Source organism: Artemia franciscana, chromosome 12 (assembly GCF_032884065.1).
Source record: "Artemia franciscana chromosome 12, ASM3288406v1, whole genome shotgun sequence".
NCBI classification, from domain to species: Eukaryota; Metazoa; Arthropoda; class Branchiopoda; order Anostraca; family Artemiidae; genus Artemia; species Artemia franciscana.
The window spans coordinates 7,555,702-7,573,260 of NC_088874.1; the positions used below are offsets into that span (position 1 = coordinate 7,555,702).

Here is a 17,559-nt window from a genome sequence, read left to right on the forward strand (position 1 = left end):
ATAAGCGATATATATATATATATATATATATATATATATATATATATATATATATATATATATATATATATATATATATATATATATATATATATATATATACATATATATATATATATATATATATATATATATATATATATATATATATATATATATATATATATCTTCTATATATATAAAAATAAGTTGTCTGTCTGTGGATCAGGTGACGTCATGTTTCTGTGTCGACTAACGTCATGAAGTTAGTTGTCGTCATTTTCGCTATGACGGTGGAATATCCTCGACTTTTAGTATCAAAGACAATTACTGGCAATGATGGTTACCCACAATATAGAAGAAGATCTACTGAAGATGGCGGTGAAACAGCAATAATAAAGAAGCGTAACGGTACCACCATCGAAGTAGATAACCAGTGGGTTGTTCCATATTCCCCATTATTATCAAAAACATTTAATGCACACATAAACGTTGAATACTGTAACTCCGTAAAGGCAATCAAACACATATGTAAATACGTCAACAAAGGCAGTGACATGGCAGTTTTGGCTTGCAGCCCGAAATCAAAGATTGCAACGAAATCATACAATATCAGGCTGGAAGATACATAAGCAGTAATGAAGCTGTTTGGCGAATTCTTTCATTTCCGATACATGAACGTAGTCCAGCTGTTGTTCACTTAGCGGTACATTTACAGAATGGTCAACGTGTTTATTTCACGGAAACCAACGTGCAACAAAGAGCCCTGAATCCACCGGATACAACATTAACAGCTTTTTTTTCGCTTTGCAAAAATGATTCTTTTGCAAAAAAACTGCTGTATACTGAAGTGCCTTCGTATTACACGTGGAATACTAAAAATAAAGTATTTGAACGTCGAAAACAGGGTAAGTCAGTCGACGGCCAACCTACCATCTTCAAAGATACCACGATAGGAAGACTCTACACCGTTCACCCCAATCAACATGAATGCTTCTTTCTACGCCTGCTTTTGGTGAATGTACCCGGTCCGACATCCTTTGAGTATTTGAGAACTGTAAACGGTACTATACATGACACTTACCGTAGTGCATGCCAAGCTCTGAATTTATTGGAGAATGACCAACACTGGGATAACTGCATCAATGACGCTTGCGAAACGTCAACCCCAAGTCAAATTCGTGCATTGTTTGGCATCATTTTAACAACTTGCTCTCCATCAGCTCCTACAGAGTTATGGGAAAAATATAAGTCAAAAATGTCCGAAGATATACTCCATCGAAAACAGTTAGAGACGTCAGATATGACTTTTGATTTTACATCAGAAATTTATAACTACACTTTAGTTATTATAAAAGATTTGTGCGTACGTATGGCAAACAAACCTCTTCAGGATTTGGGAATGCCTTCACCTAACCGTATCGCTGCTGTTTCGACATGTGTAGAATTGGATCGTGAACAAAGTTACAGTACGAGTGATCTATTGTCGTATGTATAGAATAACATTTCCAAGTTAACGTCGGAACAAAAAGACATTTATGATACGATAATGCATTGTGTCGATAACAACGTTGGAGAAATTTTCTTTTTGGATGCGCCAGGAGGTACTGGTAAAACGTTTGTGATAAAACTGATTTTGGCATCAATTCGATCAAAAAATGATATAGCGTTGGCAATTAGGTCGTCCGAAATAGCCGCAACATTGCTGCCTGGTGGAAGAGCTTCTCATTTCGCTTTGAAATTGCCTCTGAATTTGCATTCTACAGAAACTCCCACGTGCAATATTTCCAAATCATCTGGGACAGGTAAAGTATTGCAGAAATGCAAACTTATTATTTGGGATGAGTGCACAATGGCACACAAAAAATCGCTCGAGGCTCTGGATCAATGCTTGAAAGATTTGAGAGGCAAGTCGAAACCCTTTGGCAGCACATTAATATTGCTTGCGGGAGATTTCAGGCAAATATTACCTATAATACCTAGATCAACTCCTGCAGACGAAATGAATGCTTGCCTGAAAAATTCTAATTTATGGGCACACGTAAAAATATTAAAATTAACTACAAATATGCGTGTCCGATTGCAAAACGATGACTCTGGTCAAACATTTTCAGATCAATTGCTGGCAATTGGAAGCGGAAAGCTCCCAGTAGACTCAATTTCAGGACGTATACAACTACCTGCTGATCTCTGTAATTTAGTGACGTCCAAAAATGAATTGATTGAAAAAGTATTTCCGAATATTCTAAAAAATTATAAAAATAATAAATGGCTAAGTGAAAGAGCGATTCTCACACCCAAAAATATAGACGTCCACGGAATCAACAATATTGTTTTGACCAAGATTCGAGACCAGGCAGTCCTTTACAAGTCAGTCGACACATTTTTGGAACTAAATGAAGCGGTTAATTATCCATCTGAATTTTTAAATTCCATAGATCTTTCAGGGTTTCCACCACACGTGCTACAACTAAAAATAGGCGTACCAATAATACTTTTAAGAAATATCAACCCACCAAAGCTTTGCAATGGCACGCGACTTGCCGTAAAAAAAAACAATGGAAAACCTAACAGAGGCCACAATCTTGACAGGTCCTTTTGAGGGTGAGGCTGTTCTTATTCTTCGCATTCCCATGATTCCAACGGATCTGCCTTTTCAATTTAAAAGATTGCAACTCCCAATTCGATTAGCATTTGCAATCACCATTAACAAAGCTCAAGGTCAATCATTAGAAAAATGTGGTATAGATCTTAATACTGATTGTTTTTCCCATGGACAATTGTACGTTGCATGTTCGAGGGTCGGTAAACCTGACAATCTATTTATATGTAGCGACAATTTGACAGCGAAGAATGTTGTATATTCGCAAGTTTTACGCAGTTAATTTGTATTGTATCTATCTATCTATCTATCTATATAAAAACGAGTTGTGTGTATGCATGTTTGTTTGTTTGTAAAAAGAGCGTTTGCATATGACGTCATTATTAGTACATAAGGCTTTGTATATGCACAGACAATGGGAAAGCCAAGAATGTTGTATATTCGCAAGTTTTACGTAGTTTGAAACACATACATAAATCTATCTATATTCACAGGTGGGACACTGGGACACAACTACAATGGCACGTAACTAATAATGCGCGTAACGATTTACGCGCGCGGGGGGGCTTGGGGGTGCGCGAAGCGCCCCACCAACTAGGTGTTGGGGTGGCGCGAAGCGCCACCCCAACAGCTAGTGTATATATATATATATATATATATATATATATATATATATATATATATATATATATATATATATATATATATATATATATATATATGTATAAAGAGAAAAAGAAATTAAGTCATTGGTCTACTTACTCTTTGTGAAACTTTCAACCCCTTCTTTCTGGCTTACAAGTCTTAGCTCTGCTTCTGCCTGACAACTCCAGCTTGTGAATGAGCTTCCACAATGAAGATAAAACCCCAAATATTCCTCGCCAAATGTCGTTTGAATTCTCCATGGTAGATTCCTGACTACTGTTGTATCAGAAGAAAAACTCTTTCCTACAGCTTTAGTAAAGTTGGGTATCACATATCTGAATGTGGCTTCTGGTCTTGATTCATCTGTAACATTATATAACAAATGTAACAAGATCTACGTTGCATGGGCAACGTGAGGTGTTGCGGCAACCTTTGTTCGGCTTCGCCGAGTAAAGTGTTGCGAGAGCAACACTTTGGTTTTGTTTCCTCGCTTCGATTAAACGCTGAAGTTGTTAATCTGTAAGGATCTTAAAATAAATACTTGGTACACCAACTCACAAAAGTTGCAAACCCCTCATTGCAACTAGCAAAAGTTGCAAACCCTTCATCGCTGAATTTTGTTGTACCCTAACAGCCAATTGTTACTTACAAGTCCCCTATATGTCTTACCACTAGAACCAAATTGGTCTTACCATCAAATACACCGGAAACAAATAATAGATACACCAACTACCAAAAGTTGCTATCCCCTCATTGCCTAAGGTGATTATTACCTAACAGCCAACTGTTGCTTACAAGTCTCTATATGTCTCACATAATTTGTATCGGCCTAGATGTCGTTTCAGTGCTTACCTTACTACTGAGTTGTCAACCCCTTGAAACTTTCAAACTGGTATATCTCAAGAAGGAAATTTGTGTACCAAAAAATAAATATCATATACTTTGATCAGCTCATGAAGATGTTAAAAAAAAATCTATCTTTCGTAGTTCAAAAGTTCATTTTTTTGCCGTAGGCCAACTTTCTAATGTCACCACTTAGAAAGGAGCAAAGAATAAGCTCCAATTTCTTTAGCAATGAGAGAACTTTTAAAGTTTATTAGGCACATCTGATACCATTTCTCTACCGCAATCCCAAGTCCGAAAAACTGAATGATAAACTCGGCTGAAATCACGATCAGAAATGGATAGAAACAATAGATGGCAGCACTTTCGGACCCGTGGGAAAATGCCACATTTTTGCTTCTGTAAATTTTTCTATTTGTCACTCAAAGAAGATATATTGGCTGTGGGGCCGGGTAACTGCCGCATATATTTAACACATATAGATTTTAGTCCATCTTCAATTTGAAAGTGGTGCCTACCTGCTTGCCTGCTAGAACGGAGCTTTCCACTCGAAAGCAGAAACATGCTTTGATGAAACGAAAGCTTGGCTACACACCTTCAGATACTCCTCTCTGACATATGCTATATAACTCCAATTCACATCGCACACCATAGACTCTGGCTCGTGGAAAGTAAAAACCATCCTTTTTGGCCCCAGGCAAGAGTTCTGTGGAGCTTTCCAAAATATAATGTCATATTCATCAATCTGGCCTGAGGTTCACACTTTCCGTAAAAACCGGAAAGGTTAGACCCTCATCAGTTTCCAGGAATAAGCTGAGATCGGACACATAGGGAAAAAAAATAAAATAAAAAACGGGACAAAACCAAAGTGTTGCTCTCGCAACACAATGATTCTGAATAAGCTAAAACTTTATAATATTTAACTGCAGTCATAGACCTGATAAGATTTATAGGGCAAAACAAATCTATCACAAATCATGAGAGACCTAACTTAAACACTGAAAGAATAATAAAAAGGAAGAAAAAAGGGGTACCATCAAGATAAATGTGTTAATGTACAGTAAGAAAAACGATATATAACAAAAACTCATGCAAAAGATAAAAAAAAGTGTCCTAAAAGTTCAGATGAAAAATTAAATGTGGTAGTCATTATATTTAGGTAAACAACAATAGAAAAAAATGTTATTCAGACTTCAAGAAAAGTAAGACACACCTCAGGACTAGACAGACACGTCGTTTTCGAGCTAAGACAGCCCTGTTCTTGCTGGTTCTTATGGAGCTTGGTATTTACCAAGTGACATATAGCAATCACAAATTCTGTCGGTCCGTCTGTCGGTCCCGGTTTTGCTACTTTAGGCACTTCCAGGTAAGCTAGGACAATGAAATTTGGCAGGTGTATCAGGGACTGGACCAAATTAAATTAGAAATAGTCATTTTCCCGATTTGACCATCTGGGGGGAGTCGGGGTGATTTTTCAGTAATTCTGAAAAATTAGAAAAAACGAAGTATTTTTTAACTTAAGAACGGGTGATCGAATCTCAATTAAATTTGATATTTAGAAGGATATTGTGTCTCAGAACTCTTATTTTTAAATCCCGACTGGATCTGGTGACATTGGGGGGGGGGGGGGGGAGTTGGGAGGGGGAAACCTAAAATCTTGGAAAACACTTGGAGTGGAGGGATCGCAATGAAACTTGATGGGAAAAATAAGCACAAGTCCTAGATACATGATTGACATAACCGGGATGGATCCGTTCTCTTTGGAGTAGTTAGGGTGGGGGTTAATTTTGAAAAATTAGAAAAAATTAGGTATTTTTAACTTACGAACGGGTGATCGCATCTCAATAAAATTTGATATTTAGAAGGATATCGGTCTCAAAGCTCTTATTTTAAATCCCTACCGGATCTGGTGACATTGGGGGGAGTTTGGGGTGGGGAAACCTAAAATCATGGAAAATGTTTAGATTTGAGGGATTGGGATGAAACTTGGTTGGAAAAATAAGCAGAAGTCTTAGATACGTGATTTACATAATTGGAACGGATCCGCTCTATTGGGGGGGGGGGTTAATTCTGATTTTTTTTTAACTTTTGGTAGTTGGTGTATCTATTATTTGTTTCCGGTGTATTTGATGGTAAGACCAATTCGGTTCCAGTGGTAAGAAATTTTTTTCAACTTTTGGTACTTGGTGTATCTATTATTTGTTTCCGGTGTATTTGATGGTAAGACCAATTTGGTTCCAGTGGTAAGACATGTAGGGGACTTGTATTCTTCAAGCAATGTTGAGAAGGTGCTGAAATAAACAAAAGACACTCTTTGCATCCAGGCGACCAATAACAAAATCTGTAATTATTTCGGAATGGCTAAGGGTATGAACTTGAAACTTTTAGAGCCATTAATAACACTAATGCTACTATTGCAGCTGCAAGTTGTGACTGCGACTGTGACCGATTGAAACAAAATTTACTATATTTTACTGTAGTAAATTATCATAAGTTGCATTTAAGCCAGATCCACCAGCATCTTTCTTTAAAGCCATGTTCTTTAACAAAAATTTTTCAATCTCAATGGTTTCCGGAAACAATTTGTTAAAATGACAAAATGCTCTGGGAAATTTAAAATGCGTTTAAAAATAGCTGACGTGAAACTTTTGGGTTTTTTCTTTAGGGTTGACGAAATAGATTCTTGATGTTGTGCAAATCTAATTTTTAATTTTGGTACATAGGTCCAACTATAAGTACAACATAGGTACAACTACATAGTTAAATTTGGTACAACCACATAGTTTCTTCCGCAAGTACATGGGATATGAGAAGCTCCGATTTGAACTCCACAGGACCAAGTTCCACTGAAGCTCGATCTTTAAAGTAAATTTTGTTTAGAAATAAGTTACTGAAGATTATGAATATGATTTTTGAAAAAGGGAAAGTGCCTAGCGATTTTTGGGAAGCCTTAATTAAACCACTGTTTAATTAGAAAAGTGATAAGAATGAGTGTAGTAATTATTGAGGCATTATTCTGGTATCTGTAGGTAGCAAATTACTTAGTAATATGATACTTTTTAGACTTAGAGATGCTGTAGACAAAGTTTCAAGAGAAGAACAGTGCAGTAAAAGAAAAGGTAGAGGATGAGTCGACAAAATTTTCACTCTTATGTTAATAATTGAGAAGTGCTTTAGTAATCAAACACCTTTGGTCGTTAGTTTTATAGATTATGAACAAGCGTTCAATTCAGTTCAGAGAAGATGTTTAGCAAAGGTCTTATCCTTATATGGTATACCAGACAAATACATTAAAATGATTAGTGCTATGTACGAAAATAATACTGCTGTAGTTAGGGTATGAAATGAGGTTAAAAGCTGGTTTTGTAGTAAATCAGGAGTTAAGCTGGGTTGTGTTCTATCTTCTTTATATGGATCATTTTTATGGACTTTTGGTGTGGTTTGAGGTGTTGGTGTGGCGCGAAGCGCTACACTAACAGCAAGTATATATATATATATATATATATATATATATATATATATATATATATATATATATATATATATATATATATATATATATATATATATATTATTTCTGGTATATTTAATTTGTGCTTATAACTAGTGCTAAAATATTCTCTGTTTTTCTTCTATTCCTGGCACGCCCCTAGGACAACTTGCCTTTATATGTTCATGGGTAGGCTAGAAGATTTAGTTGAATGACTTTGCGTATCATTTATTATATATATATGAACGCATTTTGTTAAGTTCTATTTTTATTAATAAACTTAATAGTCTATAAAATATCCAGAAATGTGGCCAGTTTAGTGAAAGCACCCCGGAATTCTTTTTTCTACCCTGTTTTTCTACTAGTTTGTTTGCAGTCCGAGCTCCTCCAGCACAAAATATGCATGGCAACTAGCTGGATTTATCGCTCAAAGATCAGTCTTAGCAGTTGTAAATTCAGCCACTGTGCGTTCCATCTCATATTAAATTCTTTCTCAGCCACTCTTAATCAAAATAATGTCTTGAATGTTTTTCAAGCATTCTCCGATATTTTTTTTCGCTTCGTCATCTGGTCAGCTTGGGTTTTCCAGTTTCTCAATCTAATCCTTTTTGAAACTTTAATCTCCATTTCAGTCTTCTTTCAGTTACTTTATATACATCTTATCCCCATGTAAATTTTCACCCCCTTCTACATTTCTTTCATTTTGGTTCTTTTTTCGCCTTTTTTTTAACTTAAATTAATTAATGGTTCTTGTACTACTTTCACCAATTACTTTGGAAAATTGTTCCGTAGTAATTTCCAGTGATTTAAAAACAAACCTACTTACTTTTATCTTTTTCATCTTTCACTGCACATAGTTCATTTTGTAATTTCTTCAATTCTATTTTCAAAATATTCTCTCTACCTAGGGTTTCTTCGAGTTGGCTCTCAGCTTTTGCCAATTTTTCCTCAAGTGAGGAAATTTCTTCTGCGTGTTTGTGACTGAAAGATAAGATCGTTGTGCAATCTTTAGAATTCAGAAATGTTCAAATGGACAGAAATTAATAAGTTCAGCAGTAAAAAACATGAAAATATCATTATTTAAAGTAGTAAAACCAGGTAAATGCCGAGAATCTTAAAGTAAGAGACGGAAGATGATTAACAATTAAGAGACCTTCATAGCCACGAAACAACCGAAAAGGGAGCATTCTTATCATTTCTTTATATATCTGGGGAGGGGGGGGGGAATTGATATCTGTTAGTCATAGGACATTAAAAGATTGTAGGAGTAGCAAAAATGGTTTTATAATATCAAACAGGGATAATGCAAATGATTTCGAACTATTTAGGAAATGCAAACCCGGCACTCGTTATAGCTCGTTTCAATCAATTGCAACTATTTCTCATTATCGACAGCTAAAGAAAAACATTCTCTTTCAAAAAGAATATACACAAACCTCGTTCTTGCTCGAACACAACTATTGGAATTTAAGGTTAGTGCTTTAGATTAGAAACCTACCTGAAGTCCTGCATTTCACTTCTTTGATTGTCATCTGCTCCTTTGTAGAAATTATAAATGATTATAGCAATCACGCAATTTAGCAAGACTGTAGCAATCACGCATTTTTCTGATGTGTTGCGTCTTCGTTTAATGTAACACCTTAGAAAAAATTGTTGTTATAATTTTATATAGCAAAACAGAGTGTTTTCGGTGATTTAACTTTTGAACAATGTAATATACTAAATTACTTCATAAAGCCTCAATGTTATCATTCTGATGTGTATGGCTTTAAACATTGAAAATATATCAATTAACATAAACATATGATTATATTGAGAAATGTACAAGGAATATTCTATTAAAGCTGATAAACATATAAAAAGTGTTTTATTAGGAAGTGTTTTCAACTTTATTACAGTCATTTCAGAGGTAGCGCAGCACGGTCTTATTTATTTTTTTCTTTTTTTCTCAGCCACTTTGTATAGGGCGACTGGTCGTAGAAACTTTGGAGGGGGCTCATTCGACTAGAAATTGAAAGTTCTAGTGCCTCTAAGGTTCGAAAATAATTGGTGAGTAACTGACCCCTTTTAATTCACCCTGTTTTGTTTCCCAGGCACCCACAACCGTTTGTTTATGCACAAAACGTTTGTGCATTTGAAATTATTTTTTTCAAAGGAAATATTTTTTAGTCAATGAAACAAATTCTCTTTCAAGAAGAATAGCTTTTACTTACTGTCAGCGACAAAATAGACGCAATTGATTGCATTAAGCTATTTTTCATAGAAAGAGTAGTAGCAAGCAGGATATGACGCTAGGTTTAAAAAAGACAAAATAAAATGACTTAAATAAAACTAGCCTTCTCCAACTTTATTATCCTATTTTTCTGTACTTCGGACTTCAGAATTCCTTTCTTATTCTGCATTACACAGGAGGGTTTGTTTTTTGTTTTGTTTTTCTTATCTTTCGTACGTGAAAACTTCTGTTTGAAAAAAAAAATTCGCTTTTTTTTATTTACCTTGCGTTTTCAAATTATTTTCATAGGCAACGCTCAAGCGTTGCCTATAGAAAAGAGCCATAAAGTTTAAGTGTATTATTCTTTATTTATTTTTTTTTTCCAAGTCACTTCATATGAAAGATGTGATGAAAAAACATTATTTTGAAAAAGGGAACGTTTAAAAAGTTGAATCTTTGGCAATTGAAAACGAAAAGATATTAATTAATAAACTTAAAAAAAACATTTTCTATGAATACTTAAGACTCTTATTAAACTTAAGACCATTAGAAACAAATTTGTATACAAATTCAAAATAAAATGACCAGAAGGAATACACGAAGCACAAAACAAGCAAAACAATCATAGTAAACATTCATATAACAGGTATTTCGATATTTATGTTTAATATTCAATATAAATGAATGAATACATCTTAAATCGAGCTGAACTTAAATTGAATATTCAAATAAAATTAAAACGAAGAAAAATCACTACACTCAAGTGTATAATTACTGAATCCTTCCCTAGCTGTCTAAGTCTAAAATCTACTGCGTCATTGTTGCTTTACTGAAAACTATATGGGTCTTGAACAACTCTTGAAAAGAAATAATAAAATTAAACTGCATATTTGATATACAGAGTATATTACTTAATGAAAGCTCAGCAGTTGAAGATATTTTTCACCGTAATTTTATATTAATTTTCAGTATTGTAAGTACAAAATAAAACATTTGCAATATGAGTTGTTTCCAGTGAAGCGCAAATAACGCAATAGGCTTTAGACTTTTGCAGTTAATGAAGGAGCTAGTAGCCAAACTCTTACTTTTGGTGACTTTTGTTTGTTTTAAGTTTTAGTATTCATTTACATTGAATAATTTATATAAATATGGAAATACCTATTATATGATTGGTTTCTATAATTGTTTATTTGATTCCTGTTCGTTTTGTGTTTCATTTATTCTTTAATAGTAATTTCTGGTCATTTTTAGCTTCAATGATTATAAAAATTTGATTCCACAAGTCAAGTTTAATATGGCTCTTTACTATTCTCTGAAAAACCTCTTTTTTGGAAAGTTTTTTTTGTTTTAATCTAAATCAAAACACACTACATGCGTCCAGGTTATCAACAAGGCGTATCTGCAATATCTTAGGAACAGGTACGGGTATCAATTTGAAACTTTCAAGACCATTACTACTACAACTGCTTCTGTGTTCTTCAAGAACTTACGACTGTGACTAAGATTACTTTCATGGCGACTACCTGCATTCTTGACTACTTAAAACTTCGACTACTTCGACAACGTGACTGTCACTGCGGCTACTTGCAGCAGTGATCAATTAAAAGTTGAAATTTTTAAATTAAAGTTGGGTTGTTCCTTTCTTTAACAGACCGTATTTTCAGTATTTGTCCTCTGAAATTTATAGGGGAGTTGTTGTTTTTTTTTAGAGGAGTATTAATAAGTAACAATTATGCAAGTTGGTTAATTAACCAGGCTCTTTCAAGAAAAAGAAAACAATTTCAGGAGGTTTCTAGGGAAGTGTAAGGCTTCTAAGAGACAACTGGAGCGAAGGATGTTTTTTGTACTTCATCTTATGTTCCAGGACTGAGCGAATTTCACAAACTACTGCTTTAAAAGTTGCTTTAAAAAGAAGTAATACTTTAAATAGTTTTTAAGTTCTAAAAGGAAAGATCTATATACAAAGTATCTATGTACAAAGTATGTACAAACGAAAATTTAAAATTAAATTAGCAAAACATCAAGAATCTATTTCGCCGACCCTAAAGAAAAACCCAAACCTGAAAGTTTAACGTCAGCTTTTAATTTTCCAGATCATTTTATGATTTTCGAAAATATTTCCCTGATTTCTAGGGTTTGGGGCTTAAAATAAATATTTATGGAAACCTTTGAGATGGAAAAAATCTTGTTCAAGAACCTGGCTTTGAAAAGAGAAGCAGGTGATTGGGGTTAAATTCAACTTATGATAATTTACAACATGATAATCACAATGTGATCCTATAGGTAAGAAAGACTATTTATTAAACTAAAAAAAAAATACTAGAAATAGTATTTTTGTACTACAAATAGATTTCTTTTAACAGCAATAACCTTTTTGTTATTTTAACTGATAATGAACGTTCACATAAAAATCAAGTTAGTGGCCAGGAAATTAGGAAGTTGAAGAGATATACATCTGTAAATCCTTTGAAGAAAATAAGAGTGTTAAGCAGTATGTAATTAATTTTTTCATTTTTTATACTTATTGATGTTCTATTTATATACATTATTTTAGTTTATCTGCTAAAGACAATCACTCTGTATGTGACAAAAATATCCAGAGATTTCTTTTGGCGTTTCACTGTCAAATTAAAAAATTGTCACTATTGAATTGCTATTTATGCGTCTAATAAGCTACTTTAAATTTGAAAAATCGTCACTATGTTTTCCATTACGGGTAGAAAACAAATTACTTGTGATTAATTTTGATGTTTTAGATACTGTTGCAAAATTCAAAGTTCAATAAATCATCTCATTCAATCAAAAGTGGAATAAGCTATGTTTGTCAGATAGTAGGTATCATCGATCAGTGCAAATCTAGGAATATTGTATCAGCGAATGGATACATCAGTGAATGAATTTATGCAGCAAAGCGCTATAATTCAGTCTGAAGTGGCTGGCCTACATAGAGAACACTAGCTAACAAAATCAAAATTGATTTGATTTCTGCTTTTAATAGCATTATCCCAAACACACAAATTAAACCCTAGAGATATTAGAGATGCGTTCCGCCTAAAATCAACCCACGGTATTCCCCCTGTCTTAATAAAATTTGGTACTGTATCTGCCAGAGACTTCAATTGAAATCATACGTTTACCTGAGTCAGCCCAAATTATTAGTTAGCCCGCAGTACACAAAACGAGAAATGATGGCACAAAGCCAACTAGAAATCAAGATGGATAAAATTAGAAACGATGGTCAATCAGACGTGAAGCTACGCCGTTTGAAATTGATTACTAGAAATAAATACTAGTGCTGCAATTTTGAAACAGGCAGAACAGAAAAATTAAAGAACGTGAGACTCTGGGGAAAAAAAGAAGCAAGGAGGTAATTTAGAAAGTGGAACGGCAGATAATGTAACTAGAGAGAGAAGGGCTTCCCATGTGTCTCTGGAGAGCGCTAAATCGCAGATCTCGTTTAGTAGTGCACATAGCACTTTCGACGGTAGAAATGAGTCGACTCCATCCGCCACAGGGCACAAAACTCTATGTCGGCTGCTTCCAGTCAGGCCTCTAAAGGGTTGGATGAGGAGGATATTAGCCCTAATGACCCAACATATAGTGGAAGGAACACTAGACCCTTTTTTCGCGAACATATAAACTCATTTAGTAATGAAAGGCAACATTTTGTGCCAAGAACTCAGGGATTTAATCAGAGAGAAAACAGTGAAAAAGGAAACTGGAACTAGGAATTAGCGGGCCAGGGTGAAAAAAAAAGATATAAATATTGTGCTTAGGAACATTCAAGGCTTTGCAGAAGACAAAATACATGGTATATTGAGTTTAAGTAGTTGCAAGTGGGAATTGATATCAGTGGTTGAGACTTGGTTGGAAAGTCCTACATTTATAGAAATATACCTATATTTTGGTGTCCACAGAAAAAAATCAAGAAATGGTAGAACGTATGGAGGCGTTGCTCTTCTATTATCGAAGAAATTTTTTGCGGAGAGTAAATTTTCAAACCTGAAAAGTGCGTCATGTAATCAGTGCTTCCACTTTCCCTGAATTCTTGGGGATTTCCCTGAAAATCTAGAAGAATTCCCGAATAAAATGACGTTCCCAGAATCCCCAAAAACTCCCCGAATTGTTTTCTTTTCCCTTGATCTACCCAAAAATAGAGTTATTGGAAGGCTCACTGTTGGTTCCACGGTTTTAATACTGTTTTGCACCTTTATACTATGGTACGCTGGCGAACGTATAATATTGAAAACTCCATTTTGCAAACCAAAATGGGAATGAAACAATTGAATGCGGATTCCTCCTCTCTTATTGTGAATATAGGAATGGCGAAATTGTTGTCATATGTTTAGGCTGATGCAACTGCCAAAGAAGAATCTACAATTATCTCTAGACTTCCAATTTAATAGTAAGCCAATTTTGTCACACTCTCTTAATTTTTCTAGCGAGTTGTAAATCATGCAATGGGGCCATTGTTTTCATCAATGAGTCGCCATTGAAAACAGGGAGAATTTTAATCCTGGACGTGTAAAAAGTGTTAAAGGCATTAAGGTGAACCTTAAGCAAATGTTGAGAGGAATTTTAAACTAAATCAAAAGACCCTACTTGCAACCAGGTTTTATTTTGAAAATTTCAGGGACTGTTATTGCTTCTACAACTATGACTGCAACTATGCCTACTTGAGAATAGCACAATTTGCGACAAAAACTACTTGTAACTGCGAACATTAGCGATTACAACAACTCGTAACTATGAGTCCAACTAGGGCTTCATGCGATTACGTCTATGACAACTTGCGACTAACACTGCTTGTAACTGTGACTACTTTCACTGCGACTATTTGTGACTGCTACTGAGGCTACTTGTAGCCGTGATCAATTGCAACTGCGACAGTGAAAACCTGTGACTAAATAAAGCATCTTGTGAAAGAAACTGCAGCAGCTTTTGGATTAGTACTTGTAATTCTACTGCAATTACAATTATGATTCCAAATACTACTGCAACTGATACTGTTACAGCTACAAATATTGAAGTAACTCTTGAAAGTGTAAAGTAGTACAACTCTTGAGAAACAACTATTGAAAAGTTTAACTGCCGATTGCTCGTAAAAAGGGCATAGTGCATGCAAGGTGTCAAAAGGACTCATCTGCAATAACCCAAAAATGGCCAAGGTAATTCAAATTTTCAGGGAATGGTGCGGTGGGGATGGTGCGACTATATCAAAAGACACTATATGTATCTAAGTTGTCAAAAAGGTGTTGTCAAAACGGTGCATGTGCAATATCTTACTAACACCTATTGGTATTAAGGTGGAACTTACACAGGATGCCAAACATGGTCAAAATAGACCATGTAAATTCAGCTTGTCATCTCAGACACTATTGAGGGTACCAAGTTGAAACTTTCTGAGAATACAAAAGAGGATGGTAAGTCAATCAAAAGACGCTATGTGCATGCCATTTATACTTCAAAAGCTATTTAAAATTTTGAAGATTGTCACTATGCCTTCCATTACGGACAGAAAATAAGTTAGTTGTGAATAACTTTGATGTTTGAGATACCGTTTTAAAGTTCAATATACAACATAGGAAAATCTAAGGAATGGCTTAGGGAAACCCATGGGGTGCTTTGTCCCATAAAAATTACCCTACCTGTATTCGTCTTTCTCTTTTACCATCGAAGATAGTTGGTTTTGTAATTCCTTCAATTCTAGTTTCAAAGAATTTTCCCGGTCAAGGGCTTCTTCAAGTTGATCCTTAGTTTTTCCCAACTGAACCAAAGCACTTTCATTCTTGGATAAAGAACTTTCTAATGAAGACTTAAGTAATCTTGCCTCTGTTTGAATTTGTTCTAACGCATGAGCTGTGGCAGCATTTTCTTTCTCAAATGTGGAAATTTCTTCTGTGTGTTTGGAACTAAAAAATAAGATCTTTGTACCAACTTTAGAAGTCGTAGATGTTTACAAGAAAAGAAATTGACAAGCTAAGCAGGAAAAACTAGCAAATATCCACAGTTGAAGTAATATAACCAGATGTGTAAAAAGAATATTAATGCAAGAAAGGGGAGACGATTAATGATTAATAGGCTTTCACAACCACGTAACCTATGATCGTAAGATCTTAAGAAACTTAAGATCTAGTATCCTATGGACACAACAAGATAAGTGAAATAAGAGTAGGACGAAAAGAAGATATAATATCCAACTGGGATAAAACGAATGATTTCGAACTATTTTGGAATTGTTGACCCCAACCTCATTACAGCTCATTTTGATCTTGCAAAATTGATTTTCATTGTCGGCAGCTAATGAACACCGTTCTCTTTCAAAAAAAAAATTTTTCGCAAAAGCAAACTCACTCTTCCCAAAGAAATAGTTTTAAGCTAATGAAACCAGTCTCATTTAAAAAGAATAGTTTTTATTTGTCGTCACTGACAAAAATAAATTTAAATTGGTAGGATTAAGCTATATTGAATGAGATCAGTCGTAGTAAACAGGATGTAACGTTAAGTTTGAAAAAGACAAAATGACAAAATAAAAACAAAATTACGTTTCTTTCACCGCACTATCCTATTTTGCTGTACGTCTGACCATAAAATAATGTTTTTCCCTTTTTTAAAAAGGAATTTTTTTCCTTATCTTTGTTTTATTAGAGAGGACGTTTTTTTCTTGTCTCTTACATAGGTGTAATTTTCTGTTTCTTAAAATTTGCTTCGTTTTTGAATCATCTTGCATTTTTTATTCCATTAGATAAGAGCCATAACGCTATAAACATTTCCTATAATTTAAGGATGTTTAGAGAGATGTAGAATACAATCAAAAATCATCTGGTGATTTGGTATGCTGGTTTTAAAAAGGGTTTAACAGCAATATCTACGGAAGAGCTGAGGATATTAAGTTAAAACTTTCAGGAAATTTTTAGGAGTGATTGAATGACAAGCAGCACCTCTTGTCCCTTTTAAGTGCCTTTATCCTCAACACTGAGCGAAATTTTGTAAAGACCATTATGATCAAAATAGTCAAAATGTATAAGGATGGCACCGGGGATGTCATTTCCGCCACAACTCCGAGTCAAGGAATGTAAATTATGCAATTTGACCATTGTTTACATGCATAATTTAACATTAAAAAAGAGGGTATGCTGGTCTCCAAAAAGTCTTTGGATGCTATAATTTTAAAAAAATATTTAGAGAGATATCGAACACAATTAAAAACCACTATATGCATCGTGGTTGTCAAAAGAACGATTCGGCAATATCTAAGGAACGGATAAGCAAATTAAGTTGAAACTTTCAAGATATTTTAAAGGGTGATTGCAGGGCAACTAGCCCCCCCCCCCTCACCCTCCCTTACTGTTTCTAGGCATTCCTCTCCACAATACTTCTAAAAATTTTGAAAGTCATCTTGTTCAAAATGGTCAAAAGGTCGAAAAAGTGAGCCTCTGCGGATGCCATACTCTCCGAAGCCCCAGGACAAGGACTGTAAATTATAAATTTGTCCATTGTTTACATGCAGCATTTATTGTTATTTCAGGGTATATCTTAGAACACTAAAGGAAATAAAGTAAAACTTAGGGGAATGTTGAGGGGTATACTGAACTATATCGAAAGACACTATGCGCACCCAGTTTATTAAACAGGTGTCTTAGAAATATCATATGAATAGCTGAAGATATTAAATGTAAACTTCAAGGCAGGTTAAGGGGGATGCTGAAAATTTGTCGGAGGGCAAAATGTCCTCCCCTCCCATCCCCTTTTCAGCTGCCCTCCCCCAAAAGGCATTTGATCGAAATT

At 34.7% G+C, this 17,559-nt stretch overlaps 1 protein-coding gene across 1 annotated transcript in view; it reads right to left on the reverse strand.

The window, feature by feature from the left end:
• Positions 1-17,559, reverse strand: part of LOC136034175 (interaptin-like) — a 442,249-nt gene that overhangs the window by 218 nt on the left and 424,472 nt on the right. The window contains exons 7-10 of the mRNA XM_065715356.1: positions 15,420-15,683; positions 9,058-9,198; positions 8,386-8,540; positions 3,344-3,589 (exon numbers count right to left, since the gene is read on the reverse strand). Of these exons, the coding sequence (XP_065571428.1) occupies positions 3,344-3,589; positions 8,386-8,540; positions 9,058-9,198; positions 15,420-15,683 (806 nt within the window). The remainder of the gene's footprint in view (positions 1-3,343; positions 3,590-8,385; positions 8,541-9,057; positions 9,199-15,419; positions 15,684-17,559) is intronic.